The 20745-nt window shown below is 38.1% G+C and overlaps 1 protein-coding gene across 1 annotated transcript in view; it reads right to left on the bottom strand.

Moving 5' to 3' along the window:
* The window catches only part of RAB10 (RAB10, member RAS oncogene family), a 112756-nt gene that overhangs the window by 34396 nt on the left and 57615 nt on the right, over window positions 1-20745 (bottom strand). The window contains exon 2 of the mRNA XM_004377583.2: window positions 11698-11758. Within this exon, the coding sequence (XP_004377640.1) occupies window positions 11698-11758 (61 nt within the window). The remainder of the gene's footprint in view (window positions 1-11697; window positions 11759-20745) is intronic.

The following is a 20745-nucleotide window of genomic DNA, read 5'->3' as shown; positions in this document are numbered from 1 at the left end:
GCCAGACTGACAAAAGAAAAACAGGAGAGGATGCAAATAACCCAAATACAAAATGAAATGGGCCACATTACAACAGACCCAACTGAAATAAAAAGGATCGTAACAGAGTATTATGAAAAACTATACTCCAACAAATTGGAAAACCTAGAGGAAATGGATAAATTTCTAGAAACACACTACCTACCCAAACTGACACAAAGTGATGTTGAAAATGTGAACAGACCCATAACAACAGAAGAGATTGAAAAGGTAATAAAAAAAACCCCTGGCACAGATGGTGTCACTGGAGAATTTTACCAAACATTCAGAGAAGAGCTTACACCAGTACTACTCAAACTATTTCAGAACACAGAAAAGGAAGCATCATTTCCAAATTCATTCTATGAAGCTAGCATAATCCTGATACCAAAACCAGGCAAAGACACCACAAAAACAAGAAAATTATAGACCAATATCTTTCAAGAGCATAGATGCAAAAACTCTCAACAAAATTCTAGCCAGTAGAATTCAGCATCATATCAAAAAAATAATACACCACAACCAAGTAGGATTCATACCAGGTATGCAAGGGTGGTTCAACATTAGAAAATCAATCAACATAATCCACCACATAAATAAAAGGAAAGAAAAGAAGCACACAATCATCTCAACTGACATAGAAAAGGCATGTGACAAAGTCCAACACCCATTCCTGACAAAAACTCTCAGTAAAATAGGTATAGAAGGGAAATTTCTCAAAATAATAAAGGGCATCTATGCAAAACCAATGGCCAACATCATTCTTAATGGAGAGAGGCTGAAAATACTCCCCTTGAGAACAGGAACAAGACAAAGATGCCCTTTATCACCACTCTTACTTAACACTGTGCTGGAATTCCTAGCTAGAGCAATAAGGCAAGAAAAAGAAATAAAGGGCATCCAAACTGGTAATGAAGAAGTTAAACTGTCCCTATTTGTGGATGATGTGATAGTATACATAGATAACCCGAAAGATTCCATCAGAAAACTACTGAAACTAATAGAAAGATTCAGCAGAGTAGCAGGATACAAGATAAACATACAAAAGTCAGTTGGATTCCTATACACCAATAAACAGAACTACGAAAAGGAAATCAGGGAGACAATACCATTTATAATAGCCCCTAAAAATATAAAATACTTAGGAATAAATCTAACCGGGATGTGAAAGACCTATATAACGAAAACTACAAAACATTACTGCAGGAAACCAAATGAGACCTATATAAATGGAAAAATATACCACGCTCATGGATAGGTAGACTTAACATTATGAAAATGTCAATTCTACCCAAAGTGATCTACAAATACAATGCCAATTCCGATCCAAATACCAACAGCATTCTTTAATGAGATGGTAAAACGAATCATTAATTTTATATGGAAGGGCAAGTGGCCCTGGATAAGTAAAACACTACTGAAGAAGAAGAATAATGTAGGAGGACTTTAACTACCTAACCTCAGAACCTACCATACAGCTATGGTAGTCAAAACAGTCTGGTGCTAGTACAAAGACAGACACACTGACCAATGGAACAGATTTGAGAACCCAGATGTAAATCCATCCACCAATGGTGACCTGATCTTTGACAAAGGCCCAAAGTCCATTAAATGAGGGAAAAGACAGCCTTTTTAACAAACAGTGCTGGCAAAACTAGATGTCCATCTGTAAGAAAAATGAAACAGGACCCATACCTCACACCATATACAAAAACTAATTCAAAATGGATCAAAGACCTAAATATAAAACCCAAAACTATAAAGATCATGGGAAAAAAAATAGGGTCAATGCTAGAGGCCTCAATACAAGGCATAAATAGAATACACACCATAACTAACAATACACAGACACCAAAAGATAAGCTAAATAACTGGATCTTCTAAAACTTAAACACTTACGCGCATCAAAAGACTTCACCAAAAGAGTAAAAAGAGAACCTACAGACTGGGGAAAAATTTTTGGCCATTACATATCAGACAAAGATCTAATCTCTAAAATCTACAAGAAAATCCAACACCTCTGCAACAAAAATGCAAATAATCCAATTAAAAAATGGGCAAAGGAAATGAACAGACACTTCACCAAAGAAGACATTCAAGCGGCCAACAAACACATAAGGAAATGCTCGCCATCACAAGCCATTAGAAAAGTGCACGTCAAAACCACAATGTGATACCATCTCACCCCTGCATTACTGGCATGAATCAAAAAAAACTGGAAATAACAAATGTTGGAGAGACTGGGGGGAGATTGGAATTCTTATGCATTGCTGGTGGGAATACAAAATGATAACAACCATTTTGGAAAACAATTAGAAAGCTAGAAACAGAAATACCATATGACCCAGTAATCCCACTCCTAGGAATATATCCTAGAGAAATAAGAGTTATCACACAACTAGACATATGCACACTCATGTTCAATGCATCACTGTTCACGACAGCAAAAAGATGGAAACAACCTAGATGCCCATCAACAGATGAATGGATAGACAAACTATGGTACATACACACAGTGGAGTATTACACAATGATAAAGAACAGTAATGAATCTGCAAAGCATCTCATAACATAGATGAAACTGGAGGACATTATGCTGAGTGAGATAAGTCAATCACAAAAGGACAAATATTGTATGAGACATCTATTGTAAAAACCCATGAAAAGGTTTACACACAAAAGGAAACAATCTTTGATGGTTACGAAGGAGGGGAGGCATGGGGGGGAGGAGATACTAAATAGACAATAGGTAAGTCGTAATTTTGGTGAAGGGTAAGACAGTACACAATACTGGGGAACCAGCACAACTTGTAGAAGGCAAGGTCATGGAAGCTCCATAGACACATCCAAACTCCCTGAGGTACTGAATTGCTGGGCGGAGGGCTGTGGGGACCACAGTCTTGGGGAACATGTAGCTCAATTGGCATAACATAGTTTATAAAGAAAATGTTCTACATTCTACTTTGGTGAGTAGCTTCTGGGGTCTTAAAAGCCTGTGAGCGGCCATCTAAGACACTCCACTGGTCTCATCCCTTCAGAAGCAAGGGAGAATGAAGAAAACAAGATACAAGGGAAAGATGAGTCCAAAGGACTAATGGACTACATCTACCACAGCCTCCACCAGACTGAGTCCAGTACAACTAGATGGTGCCCAGCTACCACCACTGACTGCTCTGACAGAGATCACAATAGAGGGTCCTGGACAGAGCTGGAGAAAAATGTAGAACAAAACTGTAACTCACAAAAAAAGACCAGACTTACTGGTCTGACAGAGACTGGAGAGACTGTGACAGTACGGCCCCTGGACACCCTTTTAGCTCAGTAATGAAGTCATTCCAGAGGTTCACCCTTTAGCCAAAGATTAGACAGGCCCATAAAACAAAACGAGACTAAAGGGGCACAACAGCCCAGGGACAAGGACTAGACAGCAGGAGGGGACAGGAAAGCTGGTAACAGGTAACCCAAGGTTGAGAAAGGACATGTCGTGGGGTTGTTAACCAATGTCATAAAACAATATGTGCACTAACTGTTCTATGAGAAACTAGTTTGTTCTGTAAACCTTCATCTAAAGTACAACAACAAAAATATAATAGTTTCACAGCTGAAACAATGTTATGAAATCTTATTTTTTGCTCACCAACATACTACAGAAGGAGCAATACATTCCTAGGAACTAAAATAGCTTACCTCCTTAATTGTGAGTTCTACTAGCAGGTCAGGGAAGCTGAGGTCTCCAGTCACTATTACGCAGTTATTTTTAGTCTGGGCACTTGGCAGCACTGGGACAGGCCAGAGGCAACATCAATGTCAACTGCAGGGCAGAGACCCCAGATTTCCTAACTTTGTGTTTTTTGGTAATGTAATGAATTTATTCTCTGCTTTATAAATTAGGATGTGAAATTTCTAATGTAGAGTTTTACTGAAACAAGACCTGCATTTCCTCACAGATACACAATTGTTCTACACCCAAAATACCGTAAGTTAAAATTATGCTTGTCTTCATTAAAAATACGTTTCAAAAGTAAAAAGCCTAATACCTGCCCTCTGGAGCTTACATTCCAATAAGGACAAGAACAAACAAGTAAACAAATATATAATCACAGTGGGATAAATGCTTAATTAATTGTGATATATGCTAGTAAGATAAACAGGGTTGAGTGATGGGGAATGCGCTAAGAAGGAGGGAATAATCAAGGAGGCCCTCTTTACAGAGTTGATGTTCAGAAGAGAAGTATGAAGCAATCAATGAAAGGCATTCAGTCAACAAATATTTACTAAGCGTCTATATTTGCCAGGCTCTGTTCTAAGTGCTGGGGACATAGCCATAAATAAGACAGATGGAGCCTCCACCATTAAAAAGCTTATATTCTAGTGAGGGAACAGTAATAAACACATTTTTAAAATATGTAAGTTCATATACGGAAAATAGATTACACCACAACATAAAGAAAACAAAAATCCTCACAACTGGACCAATAAGGAGTATCATGATAAATGGAGGAAAGATTGAAGTTGTCAAGGATTTCATTTTATTGAATCCACAATCAACACTCAGGGAAGCAGCAGTAAAGAAATCAAATGACACACATTACATTAGGTAAATCTACTGCAAAAGACCTCTTTAAAGTGTTAAAAAAGCAACAAGCCCTGGTGGCGCAGTGGTTAAGTGCTCAGCTGCGAACCAAAAGGTCACCAGCCATTCTGTGGGAGAAAGATGTAAGAGTCTGCTTCTGTAAGATTAAAAAAAAGCAAACAAACCAAACCCACTGCCATCAAGTTGATTCCGACTCACAGTGACCCTACAGACCCTATAGGACAGAGTAGCACTGTCCCATGTGGTTTCCAAGGAGCACCTGGTGGATTTGAACTGCAGACCTAATGGTTAACCAATGTCATAAAACAATATGTGCACTAACTGTTTTATGAGAAACTAGTTTGTTCTGTAAACCTTCATCTAAAGTACAACAAAAAGAATATAATAGTGTCACAGCTGAAACAATGTTATGAAATCTTAGTTTTTGCTCACCAACATACTACAGAAGGAGCAATACATTCCTAGGAACTAAAATAGCTTACCTCCTTAATTATGAGTTCTACTAGCAGGTCAGGGAAGCTGAGGTCTCTGGTTTCTATTACGCAGTTAACCATTACGACACTAAGGTTTCCTTTGTAAGAAAGATTACAGCCTTGGAAACAGTGGCATAACTAGGGTTGGTGTCACCCAGTGCAATAACTCGTGTCACACTCCCTCCTGTACCAGGCCATACAAAATTCTTAGTAAAGTGTTAAAAAGTAAAGATGTCACTTTAAGAACTAAGGAGCAGCTGACCCAAGCTATGGTGTTTTCAATCACCTCATATGCATGTGAAAGCTGAACAATGAACAAGGAAGATGGAAGAATAATTGACACCTTTGAATTATGGTGTTGGCGAAGAATACTGAATATACCACAGACTGCCAGAATAAAGAACAAATCTGTCCTGGAAGAAGTACAGCCAGAATGCTCCTCAGAAGCAAGGATGGCAAGACTTCGTCTCATGTACCCTGGACACGTTATCAGGAGGAACCAGTCCCTGGAGAAGGGCATCATGCTTGGTAAAGGAGAGGGTCAGCGAAAAAGAGGGAGACCTTCAATAAGACAGACTGACACAGTGGCTGCAACAACAGGTTCAAACATAACAATGATTGTGAGGATGGTGCAGGACCTGGCAGTTTCATTTCCATTGTACAGAGGGTCGCTATGAGGTGGAACCGACTCAACAGCACCTAACAATATACTGAAAAATACTATGACAAAGATAAACCAGGATAAATGTGATAATGCCCAGAGAGACTTCGCTGCTTTAGCTAGTCATCATGCAAAGTCTCTCGGAGGATAACAATGAATTGAGAGCAGGCAGCAGGGAAAAAAGGTGAAGTAAAGCATTCCAAGCAGAAGGAACAGTAAAAGTGCAAAGGCCCTGAGATGGGAACACGCTTGGCATGCTAGAGGAAGAAAAAAAGGCTGGAGTGGTTGAAGCACAGCTGGTGAGAGTAAAAGGCAGGCAGTAGCCAGAACTTAGAAGTTTTCAAATTTTATTTCTGTTGAAATGGGAAGCCTCTGGAATGGAGTGGTGCTTTAGAACATTCAGTCTAGCTACTGTGTGCGTATGTGTATGTGTGTTGGCAGGAGAGGGTAAGACAGGGCATGTACAGTGATCCTAAATTGGAAAAGAGGTTGTCATTTGCACTGACTTGAAAGGAGATCAGTTGGGATAGAGACGATAAATAGAAAACAGAGAGAACGGCACGAGATCAGATCAGAGATGTGGGCAGAGGTCCGTCCTGTAAACTGTGTGAAGGAATTTAGATTTAGAGTTTGAACTTTCATTTGCAATGCAATAGAAAGCCAAAAGGGTTATAAACAGGGGAAGGAATGACAATCGTGATCAGATTTATATTTGAAAAAGGTTACTCTGGCCGTTACGTGGAAAAAGTATTGGAAGAAGGCAAAAAGGGAAGTAGAGAACCTGTTAGGATGTTAGGAAGCTACTACAATAGTTCAAAGAAGTTATGGTGGCTTGGACTGTGGAGGGGGTAGGACCATGGAAATGGAGAATTGAATATGGATTCTAGACATATTTTGGAGATAGAATCAACAGGGCTTGCTAATGAATTGGATATTAAGGGACTGGGAAGAATCAAAGGTATCTGGCATGAGCAAACAAGCAGCTAGATGGTCAATTCTTCACCGGTCAAATTACACTACTAGTTTCAGATGACTGTGTTGATGTTAAAATTTGCTTCTGGTACAAGATACAGATGCTGACAGTGGCAGACATCACATCACATCACATCACATCACACACACACACAGACACACACACACACCCACCCCCACCCCCACCCCCACACACCAACACATACCCCACATACACCCAAAAGAGAGGCAGACTTGAAGTATCTCACAATGATTGTTTTCCTGGCAAGACCCGCTATTCTGTGGAAAATATAGGTAGCAAAAGAGACTATGGTGGAAACTTTCTGCAGATCTGGGATTTAAAAAGCCACGGCTAACATTAAGAATGTAATCAATGTCATTGAATTGCAAATGCAGAATTTGTTGTACTGGCAAATGTTTTGGTGTATATATTTTCACCACAATTAAAAAAAAAATGTTAAAAAAAAAAAAAAAAGCCACAGCTGCTTCTCTCATCTGCCAAAAGCTATTTTAGGCCTAGACACATATGCCCTGGCCAGAGTAAGACACACCTCCACCCTTATGAACAAACAGATTGAAATTTTCCTGGAAAGAAAAAACAAGTGAAGATCATGGAGTAAAGAAAAATAAGATCAAGCTATGGCACAAACTGAAGGAGGTTTCCAAAACTAATATTCTTCAATTACAGAACAGGAATTTTAGAGGATCTGAATACACTCATTTGGACTAGAGAGATATAAACATCACTGTGGTTTTTTATTTTAGTAGCAAGTAGAAGCAAGCAAAGAAAAGGAGCCCTGGTGACAAAATGGTTAAGTGCTGGGCTACTAACTGAAAGGTGGGTAGTACGAACCCACCAGCAGTTCCGCAGGAGACAAGACCTGGTGAACTGCTCCCCTAAAGATTACAGTCTAGGAAACCCTATGGGTCAGTTCTCCTCTGTCACAGGGGCTGCTATGAGTCAAAAATCGACTCCACAGCAACTAACAACAGAAGCAAAGCATTTTGCTTTGAGGACAGAGTTTTGCATTTCAGTGTATCTTAAGTTATAAGTAATGGGGTTTTCATGCTAAAAGCTTTTTTGAATTACTATGGCATATTCTAGATCTCTTAACCTAGAGCTAAAGGGCTTCTTTCTCCCTGGAATGTTAGCACAACTCAAGCAAAGAAACAAAATAAGCTGGCACAATGGAAACCTCTTAAGAACTATTAATTACAAATTTTAATCAGTCACTCATTTCTGATCTTCACAGGAAAATGGATACTTCAGATTGTCAGCTGTGTATGTGAAAACCTAGACTAAATAAAATTTTCCTTTTGAAGTGTTTACCTAAGAGAGGTTCTATTTAAAATGACTAAAAATTAAACAACTCTAGATATGTTACCATTTCTTTGCTATAATTTAGTTTTATAGGTACAGTAGAAATCTTTCTAGATTAATCTTGAAGGTCACGCTGGAGAACTTACTGTTCCAAAAGAGCATCTTTTAAGGGATGATCTCTTTTTAAAAACAAGTGTTAGTTATGTGTTACTGTTTACTTCCAAAAGCTGCACATGCATTAAAATGATAATAAGAGGAAAAAAAATTATAAATCCACAAGGTCAAGAACAGAAAAGCATGTGGAAGAGGGAGAGTAGCTGGAGGAACAGGACAAATTTAGTAGGGCAAAGGTTTTACATATTAAGCAAAGCAGAATATATCTGAAAAAAAAATTTTGTGAACTTTTGTTATATATACACTCATATGTACATGTATATGCACATCAAATCACAAAGTAAAATGTATCTCTTTACTGTCAAAAAAAGTCTAAAAATTACTGGCCTAAAATGTGTACAGAAAAGGATGCAGTTGAGATCAGAGCCAATCAAGGTGGCAGGTCTTAGGAGAGGCTTGGAACGTAGACCATCATATGCAGAGCCAAGGTCCAGCATAACACATGGGGGGGCGGGGGGGTGAGGAAAAACTGGTTGAAATTCAAATAGTTGACAACCTTTCCCATAAGATCAGCCTTAATTATAATGAAACAAAACATGAATCAGAACCCACAGTTCATGTGCTGAATTATTTTCCAGATAAAATTAGTAAAAATCAATGATTATCAAGTGGATTTTGTTTCAAAGAGAATCGCTAGTCTTAGGAAACACTTTAAAACCTCTAAATTTTATTTGTATTTATATTAAATTTGAAAGATGTTATGGATTAAGATTATAACTTCTAATTACATGGTCAGGTAATGAAGGCATTCTGGGTATACACATCTTAATTCTAATATTAGCTTCCTTAAAAGGTAATGCTTAGCTTTTTGAAACTGTTTTCTTTCAGATTCTGTGACATTGTTCCCTCATCATTCTCTTTCTAACTCTCCAAGTACAGTTTTGTAATCTCTGTTGCTAACTTCCTCCTCTGCTCATACCCTAAAATAAAACATTATTATTCTTAGGGTTCTACCCTCAGAATGGGAGATCCCCAAATAATAATAGCTACGATTTACTGAAATTATTTATGTGCCAGGCCCTGTTCTAAGTGCTTTACATGTATCACTCATCCTCATAACCATCCTGTGATAGGTCCTATTACAGTAAAATCTGAGATAACATGAATTCAGACATTAAACAACTGAAGAAAGAAAAGTGATAGTAACTGGAAAGGTCAGCAAAAGGAATCGACAAACTGCACCATCTACAGGAGACAGTATAGCAAATTATGAATGCCACTTCGGTGGTGAAGTCACTCCCAAGCTTCACCGTTCAGCTGGGGATTGGAGAGCCCCATAAAACAAAACGGGACTAATGATGCACAGCAGCCCAGGGACAAGGACAGGAAGGCTGGTGATAGGGAACTCAAGGTTAAGAAAGGACAGTGTTGACATGTAGTGGGGTTCTTAACCATTGTCATAGGGCTGTATGTATACTAACTGTTTAATGAGAAACTATGCTGTAAACCTTCATCTAAAGTACAAAAAAAAAAAAAAGAATTATCTTATGTGAGATCAAACTGACAACAGTAACTCAAAAGGTTTGATGGGAAAAGGTTTAGGGGGCAGTGAGTTGAAGATAATGGTGATGGAATAATTCGGAAAAGGATAGTGAGAATAGCAGCACAACTGGAAGAACGTAACTGATGTCACTGAACTGTACATGTAGAACTTTTTGAAATGGTGTATCTTTGGCTATGTATATTTTCACCAAAAAAGAAAAAAGGTCCTCCAAGGTCGAGGGGGGAGAGTGTTGACATGTTGTGGGATTAGCCAATGTCATAAAACAATACACGTACTGACTGTGTAATGAGAAACTATTTGTTCTGTAAACCTTCACCTAAAGTACAATAAAAAAAAAAAAAAAATTAAAATAAAAAAGAATGTCACTTTGGAACCTACATTCTGAGCATGTTTGCATTCCACCCTGCCACTTACAGGCTGCGAGAGCTTGGTTAAATTATTTCAGAGTGTTTCTGTTTCATGATCTATAAAATAAGGATAATGCATGAGAAAAGAAAACATATGCCCATAAGAAGATGTGTACAGGAATGTTCATAGCAACTTTATTAATAATATCCCAAAACTAGAACAATTCAAATTTCATCAACAAATAAACAAACTGTGGTATATCCTAACAATGGAATCTTACTAAGCAATAAAATGTAAACAACTATTGATACACATAAAATCACTGACGATTTTCAAAATAATTATGCTGAGTAAAAAAAGCCAGACTTCCCCCTAAAAAAAAGAAAAAGAACACAGCATATGATTTCATTTATGTAAAGTACTAAATCAAACCAAAACAAACCCATCGCTGTCGAGTCGATTCCGACTCATAGCAACCCTGAAGGACAGAGTAGAACTGTCCCACAGGGTTTCCAAGGCTGTTATCTTTACAGAAGCAGACTGTCACGTTTCTCCTGAAGAGCAGCTAATGGGTTCGAACCACTGACCCGTTGCTGTCAAGTCGATTCCGACTCATACAGACCCTACAGGACAGAGGAGAACTGCCCCATAAGGTTTTCCAAGGAGTACTGGTGGATTCGAACTGCCAACCTTTTGGTTAGCAGCCGAGCTCTTAACCACTGTGCAACCAGGGCTCCAATGGGCCACAAGGGCTCCTTATATAAAGTATTAGAAAATGAAAACTAATCTATGATAAAAGAAAGCAAATCAGTGATTCCCTGTGGACTAAGGGGGAAGGAGGGATTACAAAGGTATTACAAGGAGGCTTGAGGAAACTTTTGAGGTGACAGACATGTCCATTATCTTGATTGTGGTGATGGTTTTACAGGCTTATCCATATGTCAAAACTTACTAAATTCTATATTTTAAATATGTGCAGTTTTTTGTATGTAAGTTATACCTCAATAAAGCAGTTAAAAAAAAAGAATAACACATTCCTTACAGGATCATTATGACCATGTAATGCATTAGTACACATAACACAATTAAGACACATAATCACTGAACAATATTACTATTATAATTTTAAATAGTCTACAACACAGACTTGAATACAAATTTAAAGAATTTTATTGTACTTCTATGCAGCAAAACCCTATACAATAAAAAGAATAATGCGTACAGAAGATTATAAACACATTAAAAATATTTCACTTAAGACTTTTTATATTGTGTGTTTGTGAGCAAAACACTGTTCTAAATAAAGGCTTTACATATATTATTTCACACAACAATCTTTTGAGACAGGTGGCACTATCTCCATCTTACATATGCAGATATAAGAAGCTCACAGAGTATGTAACTTACCCAAGTTCACATAATAAATATTCAGAGGTAAAACACTCAGCCAGATCTGATGAACTCCAAAGTCCATGGCAGTAATTTTTTTACTACACTGAAAGAATGTCACCTGACTGCTGGCTTTAGAAAGGCAAGTCTCACAGAATCTAAACAGATGACAAGGCAGAATTTCCAAACCTTCAGGAATCTGACATTCCAGTACATAAAAGTGAGTAAATTTGCATCACTTACCATATCTGTAGCTTGATCTTCTTTCCTTGTAATTCAACTGTTTTGATCTTAAAGTCTATTCCTACAACACAGAAAAAGGTAAATTTTTAACAGTGGCTCTGTGGTTGGCTGTACTAAAAGGTTTAACTGGGGTAAAAATGCTTACTTATACTTTTTAAATTTGTTTGTTTCCCTATGGATCATCACTAACTATGCAATTCTGAGCAAATGTGCCCAATTTTAAACCTGAATATAAGATCCAGGATGGCATGAGGAATGGCCATCCTGGAAAGAACGAGATTTTTACAAATTAAGAAATAAAGTACAGGCATACCTCACTATTGCACTTCGCAGGTACTGTTTTTTACACAACTGAAGGTTTCTGGCAACCCTGTGTCCAATTGGTCTATTGATGCCATTTTTCCAACAGCATGTGCTCACTTCCTCAAACTTTTTCATTATTATTATATTTGTTACGGTGATCTGTGATCAGTCATCTTTTATTACTACTGTAATTGTTCTGGGGCACCACGAACCATGCCCATATAAGACAGTGAACTTAATTGATAAATAGTGTGTGTGTTCTGTCTGAATGCCCATTCCTCCCATCTCTCTCTCCCTCTCCTCGGGCCTCCCTATTCCCTGAGACACAACAATATCGAAATTAGGTCAATTAATAACCCTACAACGGCCTCTAAGTGTTCAAGTGAAAGGAAGAGTTACGTGTCTCTCTCACTTTAAATCAAAAGCTAGAAATGATTAAGCTTCATGAGGAAGGCTTGTCAAAAGCCGAGCCAGGCTGAAAGCTAGGCCTCTTGTGTCAAACAATTAGCCAAGATGTGAATGCAAAGGAAAAGTTCTCAAAGGAAATTTAAAGTGCTACTCCAGTGAACACACAAATGTAAGTGAAAGAGCCTTATTGCTGATACGGGGAAAGTTTTAGTGGTCTGGGTAGAAGATCAAGCCAGTCACAATATTCCCTTAAGCCAAAACCTAATCCAGAACAAGGTCCTAACTCTCTTCAATACTGTGAAGGCAGAAAGAGGTGAGGAAACTGCAGAAGTTTGAAGCTATCAGAGACTGGTTCATGAAGTTTAAGAAGTCGTCTCCATAACATAAAAGTGCAAGGTGAAGCAGCAAGTAGTGATGACGAACTGCAGCAAGTATCCAGAAGATGTAGCTAATAGTTGATGAAGATGGCTACACTAAACAGATTTTCGATGTAGATGAAACAGCCTTATACTAGAAGATGCCATCTAGGACTTTCATAGCTTGAGAGGAGAAGTCAATGCCTGGCTTCAAAGCTTCAAAGGTCAGGCTGGCTCTCTTGTGGGGCTAATGCAGCTGGTGGCTTTAAGTTGAAGCCAATGTTCATTAACCATTCCGAAAATCCTAGGGCCCTTAAGAATTACGCTAAATCTACTCTGCCTGTGCTGTATAACTGGAACAAAGCCTGGATGGCAGCACATCTGTTTACAACATGGTTTACTGAAAATTTTAAGCCCACTGTTGAGACCTAAAGGAGCTCTGGTGGCGCAGTGGTTAAAGTGCTCAGCTGCTAACCATAAGGGTGGCAGTTCAAATCCACTGGCCGCTACATGGGAGAAAAGATGTGGCAGTCTGCTTCCATAAACATTACAGGCTTGGAAACCCTATAGAGTAGTTCTACTCTGTCCTACAGGGTCGCTGTGAGTGGGAATCAACTCGACGGCAGTGAGCTGGGTTGAGACCTACTGCTCAGAAAAAAAGATTCATTTCAAAATATTACTGTTCATTGACAATGCATCTGGTCACCCAAGAGCTCTGATGGAGATGTACAAGGAGATTAACGTTGTTTCATGCCTGCTAATACAACATCCATTCTGCAGCCAATCTAACAGAAAAAAAAAAATACAAACACAAAGGGTGAGGTCTGGGAAGGGTCTTGGTGCAGAGCTTCCATGTCCCGAGCGGACCCTCTTGAGAGGAGATGTTGCCTCTCCCCACCCAGGAAGATCCAGTGAGCCTTGTCTTCCAAGGCCTTTTCCTGGCCTCACCATGTGGCCATGACAGATGTCATTATGCCTCCTAAAGCTCAGTCAGGATCAGGCCCCCAGGTGATCCCTCTTGGTCTGGTCAGCCCCCATTTATTGACCTCAGGTATGGTTAAGCTCTCAAGAACCAGGACCAAAGGCCAAACTGTTTACTGCAAAAGGATCCCACACCTCGCACTTAGAAACAACTACAGCCTTAGTAAAAGGAAAAAAAAAAAAAAGCAAAACAAAAACCCGCCGCCGTCAAGCCAATTCCAACTTACAGTGACCCTACAGGACAGAGTAGAACTGCCCCATAGGGTTTCCAAGGAGCAGCTGGTGGATTCAAACTGCTGACCTTTTAGTTAGTGCTCTTAACCACTGCACCACCAGGGCTCCTGAAACCAAAACCAAACCAAACCAAACCCACTGCCGTCAAGTCGATTCCAACTCCTAACGACCCTGTGGACCTTATAGGACAGAGCAGAACTGCCTCATACAGTTTCTAAGGAGCACCTGGTGGATTCGAACTGCTGATCTTTTGGTTAGCAGCTGTAGCACTTAACCACTATGCCACCAGGATTTCCCCTCAGTAAACAGTCACCTAGAAAAAAAAACTCATTAGCAAAGAGAGACCATAAAGAAGCTTCTGATACCAGGATTTGTACCTGGTTCCGGTTTGAGGATTCAAATTTACATAAAAACTGGTGCTGGGCTGTAAACAGCAAATGTAATTACTGTCTGGAGGTATAAATCCTTTTACCAGACTGTACAGGACTCCCACCAATAAAGCGCTACTGAATATTAGCTCACTATTCAAAATTAAAAAACAGTAAATAACACACACAACTTAAGTAAGGTCAGCAGACACAAGCCAAACTGAATCCCGAAATCTTCAGACTATGGAATAATTATTTAATATGATTACAATTACTAAGGGGGAGTAGAAGATTTTTATTTTTAAATGAGAAAAAAACATTTTAATATTAATTGATAAGAGTCTGAGATGACATTGCTACTAGTACAAAGTAAACCAAGGTATTAAATTTCTTATAAAGTTTGATTTCTCATATCTCTCCCATAGAATATGCTATGTAAAAATCTCTCCTCGTCCCAGTCTTCTTTTTCTGATAAATTTCCATTTACCTTTCAAGACACAGCTTCTCTCCCATGAAATAGAAACGAAAAAAAGGTATATATATTCAAGTCTCGCCTGACAGCGAACAATTAATAAAGAAAACTATCTAAAGCATATAAACAGATCTGAAGATAAATCAAGCTTGATTAGAAGACATTTAGTATAATCTCAATAAAGACTAATAGATAAAAGTTAATTAGAATCTGTTTGTGTGGTTCTAATGAATATTGGTTTGATCTGTACCACTAGTATAGTTTTCCCATGGGTGACAGTATACTCCACTAATTAAAACTTCAAAATATTTAAGGAATTCCAAACTTTCCCAGGGGAGAAACTATTTTTGATTCAAATATTTTTTGAAGATCCAGGGAAAGAAAGAGAAAGAAAAAAGACTAAAAGAAAGTCCCTGCCCATAAACCTCTAAGAGGGGAATTGGGGTGGGAAAATGCTTGCCACGTAAAGGGGAGAAATAGAATTATTCAATGTTTTTCCTAACCACTCCTTTCCTCTCACCAACCTCACCTCAACTCACAAGGCTCCTACTCCTGTACCTCATTTTTTTCTCCCAACAGTTTCTACATGCACAGTTTAGTGACAATGATTACACTCTTTGAGTTGTGCAACCATTCTCACACTCCTTCTCTGAGCTGTTCCTCCCTCATTAACATAAACTCACTGCCCCCTATGGTTCCTATCTAATCTTAATCATCCAAGTTGTTGCTGTCAATTTGATCTCATATAGATAGTTCTTAAAAGAGTATAATGCTCAAGGCAGACCTTTAGTTAAGCTATTGTTCAGTTTTAAGATAACTTTAGGGGATATTTTTGGTTTAAGATTTAAAGATTATCGCAGGGAAATAGTTTCAGGGGTTCGTCTACCCTCCATGGCTCCAGAAAATCTAGAATCTATCAGGATTTGCAATCTTGTTCTGCGTATTCCCCCTTTTGATCAGGATTTGTCTATGGAATCTTTGATCAAAATGTTCAGTAATGGTAGTCAGGCACCATCCAGTTCATTTGGTCTCACGGCAGAGGAGGTAGTTGTGCATGGAGGCAATTAGTCACACATTCCATTTCCTCCTCCTATTCCTGACTCTCCTTCTCCCTCTGTTGCTCCAGGTGAATAGGGACCAAATGTGCCTTAGACGGCCACCTGTAAGCTTTTAAGACCCCAGGCACTATGCAACAAACTAGGAGGCAGAACAGAAGCACTAAACACATCCGCTATTAGGTCAATTAACTGGGATGTTCCATGAAACCATAACACTAAACCTCCAAACCAAGGAAACCAAATCCCATGAGGTGTTAGGTTGTATATAAGCAGCCTCAGCAACTTTTTTTTTTTTTTTTGGGTCATTGCTGTAAATATATCTAACACACAACTTTTGCCAGTTCAACTTTTATAGGTGTACAACTTATTGACAGCAATTACAATAATCAGCTATGCAACCGTACCCGTAATCAATGCAATTTTTCCATCACCATTAATCCCTCCTCCCCTCTCCTTCCTGCCTCTGGTAACCACTAATAAACTCTAGTCGCTATACATTTGCCTTTTCTTGTCTTTTTATCTAAATGAGGTCATACAATATTTATTCTTTTGTGATTGACTTATTTTGCTCAGCATAATGTCTTCAAGCTCTGTCCATATTGTAGCATGTATCAAGACTTCGTTTCTTCTACTGGCTGAGTAGTATTCCACTGTATGTATGTACCACATTTTGTTTATCCATTCATCTGCTGATGAGCATTTAGGTTGTTTCCACCTTTTGGCTACTGTGAATACAGCTGCAATGAACATGGAGGTATACAAGTATCTGTTTGAGTTTCTGCTTTCAAGTCTTTTGGGTACATACCTAAGAGTGGACTTGCTGGGTCATACGGCAGTTCCATTTTTAGTTTTTTGAGGAACTGCCACACTGTCTTCCACAACAGCTGAACCATTTTGCATTCCTACCAGCTATGGATAAGGGTTCCAATTTCCCCACGTCCTCGCCAACATTTGTTATTTTCTGTTTTGCTTTTTTTTTTTAATCTTAGCAATCCTAGTGGGAGTGAAATGATATCTCATGGTAGTTTTGATTTACATCTCTCTGATGCTGAACATCTTTTCATGTGTTTGACGGCCAAATGAATGTCCTCTTTGGTGAAATGTCTATTCAAGGCCTGTGCCCATTTTATGATTAGGCTGTCTTTGTGTTATTGTCAAAGTTTTCTATATATTTTGATTATTAGATTCTTGTCTGCTATATGGTTTCTGAAGATATTCTGCCAGTCAGTAGCTTGTCTGTTCACTTTTTTTGTAAAGTCTTATGAACAGAAGCTTTTAATTTTTATGAGGTCACATTTATTTTCTATTTTGCCATTTGTGCTTTTGTTATATTAGATAATCTATTGTTGAAAGCTAGGCCTGACAGCATTGCCCCTGCTTGTTCTTCTAAGAATTTTATGGTTTTAGTTTGCACATTTAGGTCCTTAATCCATTTTGAATTTGTTTTTGTGTATAGTGTGAGGCATGGATCCTGCTTCATATTTCTGCATTTGGAAATTCAATTTCCCCAGCATGTTATATTGAAGAGAATATTCTTTCTCCATCGAATAGGGTTAGCACCCTTGTGAAAAATCAGTTGACTACAGATGTGTGGGTTTATTTCTGGACTCTCAATTCTATTTCATTAGTCTTTGTGTCTACTGTTATACTAGTACCAGGCTGTTTTGATTACTGTAGCTGTACAGTATGTTTTAAAGTCAGGAAGTGTGAGTCCTCCTACTTCGTATGTTCTTCTCTTTCAACACTGTTATTTATTTATTTATTACTTATAGTTATTCAAAGCCTCTTGTAATTCCATATAAAGTTGAAGACTGGTTTTTCCCTTTCTGTCAAGAAGGCTGTTGGAATTTTGATCTGATTGTGTTGAAACTATAGATTGGTATAGTCTTCTAATCCATGAACACAGAACATCTTTCCATTTATTTAAGTCTTCTTTAATCTCTTTCAGCAGTGATTTATAATTTTTACTGTGTTAAGTCCTTCATATCCCTAGTTAGATTTATTCCTAAGTATTTTAGTCTCTTATATGCTATTGTAAATGGAATTGTTTCCCTAATTGCCCTTTCAGATTTCTCATTGCTGGTGTATAGAAACCCAACCGATTTTTGTTTGTTAGCCTCATACCCTGCAACTTTGTTAAATTCCTCTATTAGCTCTAGAAGTTTTCTTGTGAACTCTTTTAGGATTTTTTAAATCTCATTTTTAATACCTACCCTCTCAGCAAGACAGGGTTTTAAATCAATCCTCAACAAAGCATGTTAACTACCTGTTCTTGGCCCCCTGGATTTGCAATGCCCCTAGCCTGCCAAGCTCTGGGATTTACACTATCGCTCCAGTCTTAATTTGAACCTGTGTACTCCTTAACCAGACAAAATCTTCTGCTTGTCCCCATTATGCTTCCCATACGCAATCAAAAGAAAAAAGGGCCATTTGTCTGGCATTTACCTCAGACTACATCTACAGTCCATATTTTTATTTCTCTAGAGAAATGAAATTAGGACACAGTCTGAAAGCTCTAACCTTCCAAGGATGAAAACTAGGTATCACTGGAAAACTTTTAAGAATTCAGGCTGTTTAAAGTCACCTACCTAATTCTTCAAGGTTGAAACTTCATCCTAGACACCTTGGGATTTCCTTCACCATCTCATCTAGTCAATCACCCACAACTATCAGATCCTACTACTAAACCTCTTGAATTTGTTCTAGCGATTAAAGATCCTTCTCCCCTAGTTTCCTCTCCATCCCTCTTTTTCTTTATAGCAAAACTCTCTGAAAGTTACCTATACATGTTGTCTTTAGTTGTTTCTCTTCACATTTCTTTAATCTGTTCAAATCAGGTTTTGTAGTTACCCGCCTCCATAACACTCCCCTCCCCCGCCACAATTCCACCAAAAGTTTTCTCATTAAAATCAATAATCTCCATGTGGCTAAATCCAATGGTCATTTCTAGGTCCTCATCTGACTTGACCTAATAAATCTTCTGCATGAAAACTCTCCTGGTTTTAGTATCTCTCTAGCCACTCTTCAACATTCATTGCTGGTTTCTTCTCTTTACCCTCTAAAAATTCGCAGTGAATTACTTCTTTTTTTCTATTTCCACTCATTTCTTTGGTGATTTTCCCTAGTTTCATGGCTTTACAATCCACGTACACACTGCTGACTCTACAATTTATATCAGACTGGACCTCTCCTCTAACTCCAAACTTAAGATACCTAACTGCTTTTTAGGTATTTCAAAATCCCACCTCCCAAAAAGAGTAAAGCAAAAGTCCTTAAAATGGCCCACAAGCCCCTTCACATTCTGCCCACCTCTCCCTTTCCACCCTGACCTCATGATTTACTGCCTCATCTTACTTTGATCTAGCTAACCACACTGCCTTCTTTGTTGTTAAACTCTCTAATTAAAAGGCAGAGATTGGCAATTGGATTTTAAAAAATAAAACAAAACATAAATAATCTATATGCTGTCTACAAGGGACTCACTTTAGATACAAAAACACAAAGAAGATGAAAGTAAAAGGATGGAAACAGATATTCTAAGCAAATAATAACCAAAAGAGAGCAGGGGTAGGTTTATTATTGTCAGCCAATATAGACTTTAAGTCAAAAAAAGTCATAAGACACAAAGAAAAACACTATATATTGATAAAAGGTTCAATCCATCAATAAGATACAATTATAAACATATATACACCTAACAATAAAAAAAAACCCTGTTGCCATAGAGTTGATTCGAACTCATAGCAGCCCTATAAGACAGAGTTGAACTACCTAACATGGTTTCCAAGGAGTGATTAGTGGACTGGAACTGATGACCTTTTGGTTAGCAGCCAAGCTCTTAACCACTGTGCCACCAAGGCTCCCACCTAACAATAGAGTCCCAAAATATATGAAGCAAAAATCAACAAAATTGGGGGAAGAAATATAGTTCTACAATAATATGCCACTTTCAATAATGGACAGAACAACCAGATATAACAGCAATAAGGAAATAAAGGACTTGAACAACACTATAAACCCGTTAGACCTAATAAAAACACTCCACCTCAAAACGGCGAAATGTATATTCTTCTCAACTACCCAGGGAACACTCCCCAGGATAAACCATATGTTAGGACACAAAACAAGAACAAGTCTTAAAAATTAAAAAGACTGAAATCATATAAAGCATCCTTTCCCACCACAATGGAATGAAACGAAAAATCATTAACAGAAGGGAAATGGAAAACTCACGAATATATGGAAATTAAACAACATGCTCTTAAACCAATGGGTCAAAGAAGAAATCACAAAGGAAGTTAGAAAATAACCTTAAGCTGAATGAAATAAAACACAACATACCAAAAGTTATGGGATGCAGTGAAAGCAGTGCTCAGATGGAAAATTAAACCTGTAAACACCTGTATTTTAAAATGAAGAAAGATTTCAAATCAATAACGTAACTGTATACAAAGGTAGGGATTTTTTAAATCTAAACAGAACTAAACCGCTAAGTTAAATTCTCAGCACCTAGAACAATGCCTTGACATATAGCAGGCATTCAAAAAAATTTGTTGTTGTTGAATAAACAGATAAATGACATTTTCTGGAGAAAGTAAAAAGGTCCCTGAAAAATAACATAAGAAGAAGTCTCCACTTAGCTTCCAATCTGCTTTTTAGTCTCAGGCCAAAATACAGAGAAAGAATCACCAAATATTTCCATGAAGGCTGGAACATGAGATACAAAAACAGATAAGTGAAAAAAGGAACCTGAAGGAAATAGGGCAATGCAGAGGAAAGGAAGTAGTTTCTCTTTTCTCAGAACAGAATTAAAGAACAGAGGGAAGGAGAAGGAAGGAGAAGTTTCAAGAATGTCTCTTAAGGGAGGA

This window comes from Trichechus manatus, unplaced genomic scaffold, assembly GCF_000243295.1.
Source record: "Trichechus manatus latirostris isolate Lorelei unplaced genomic scaffold, TriManLat1.0 scaffold00052, whole genome shotgun sequence".
In the NCBI taxonomy this organism is placed as follows: Eukaryota; Metazoa; Chordata; class Mammalia; order Sirenia; family Trichechidae; genus Trichechus; species Trichechus manatus.
The sequence above is the reverse complement of the archived record's forward strand: the minus strand, read 5'-3'. Positions and strand labels throughout refer to the sequence as shown.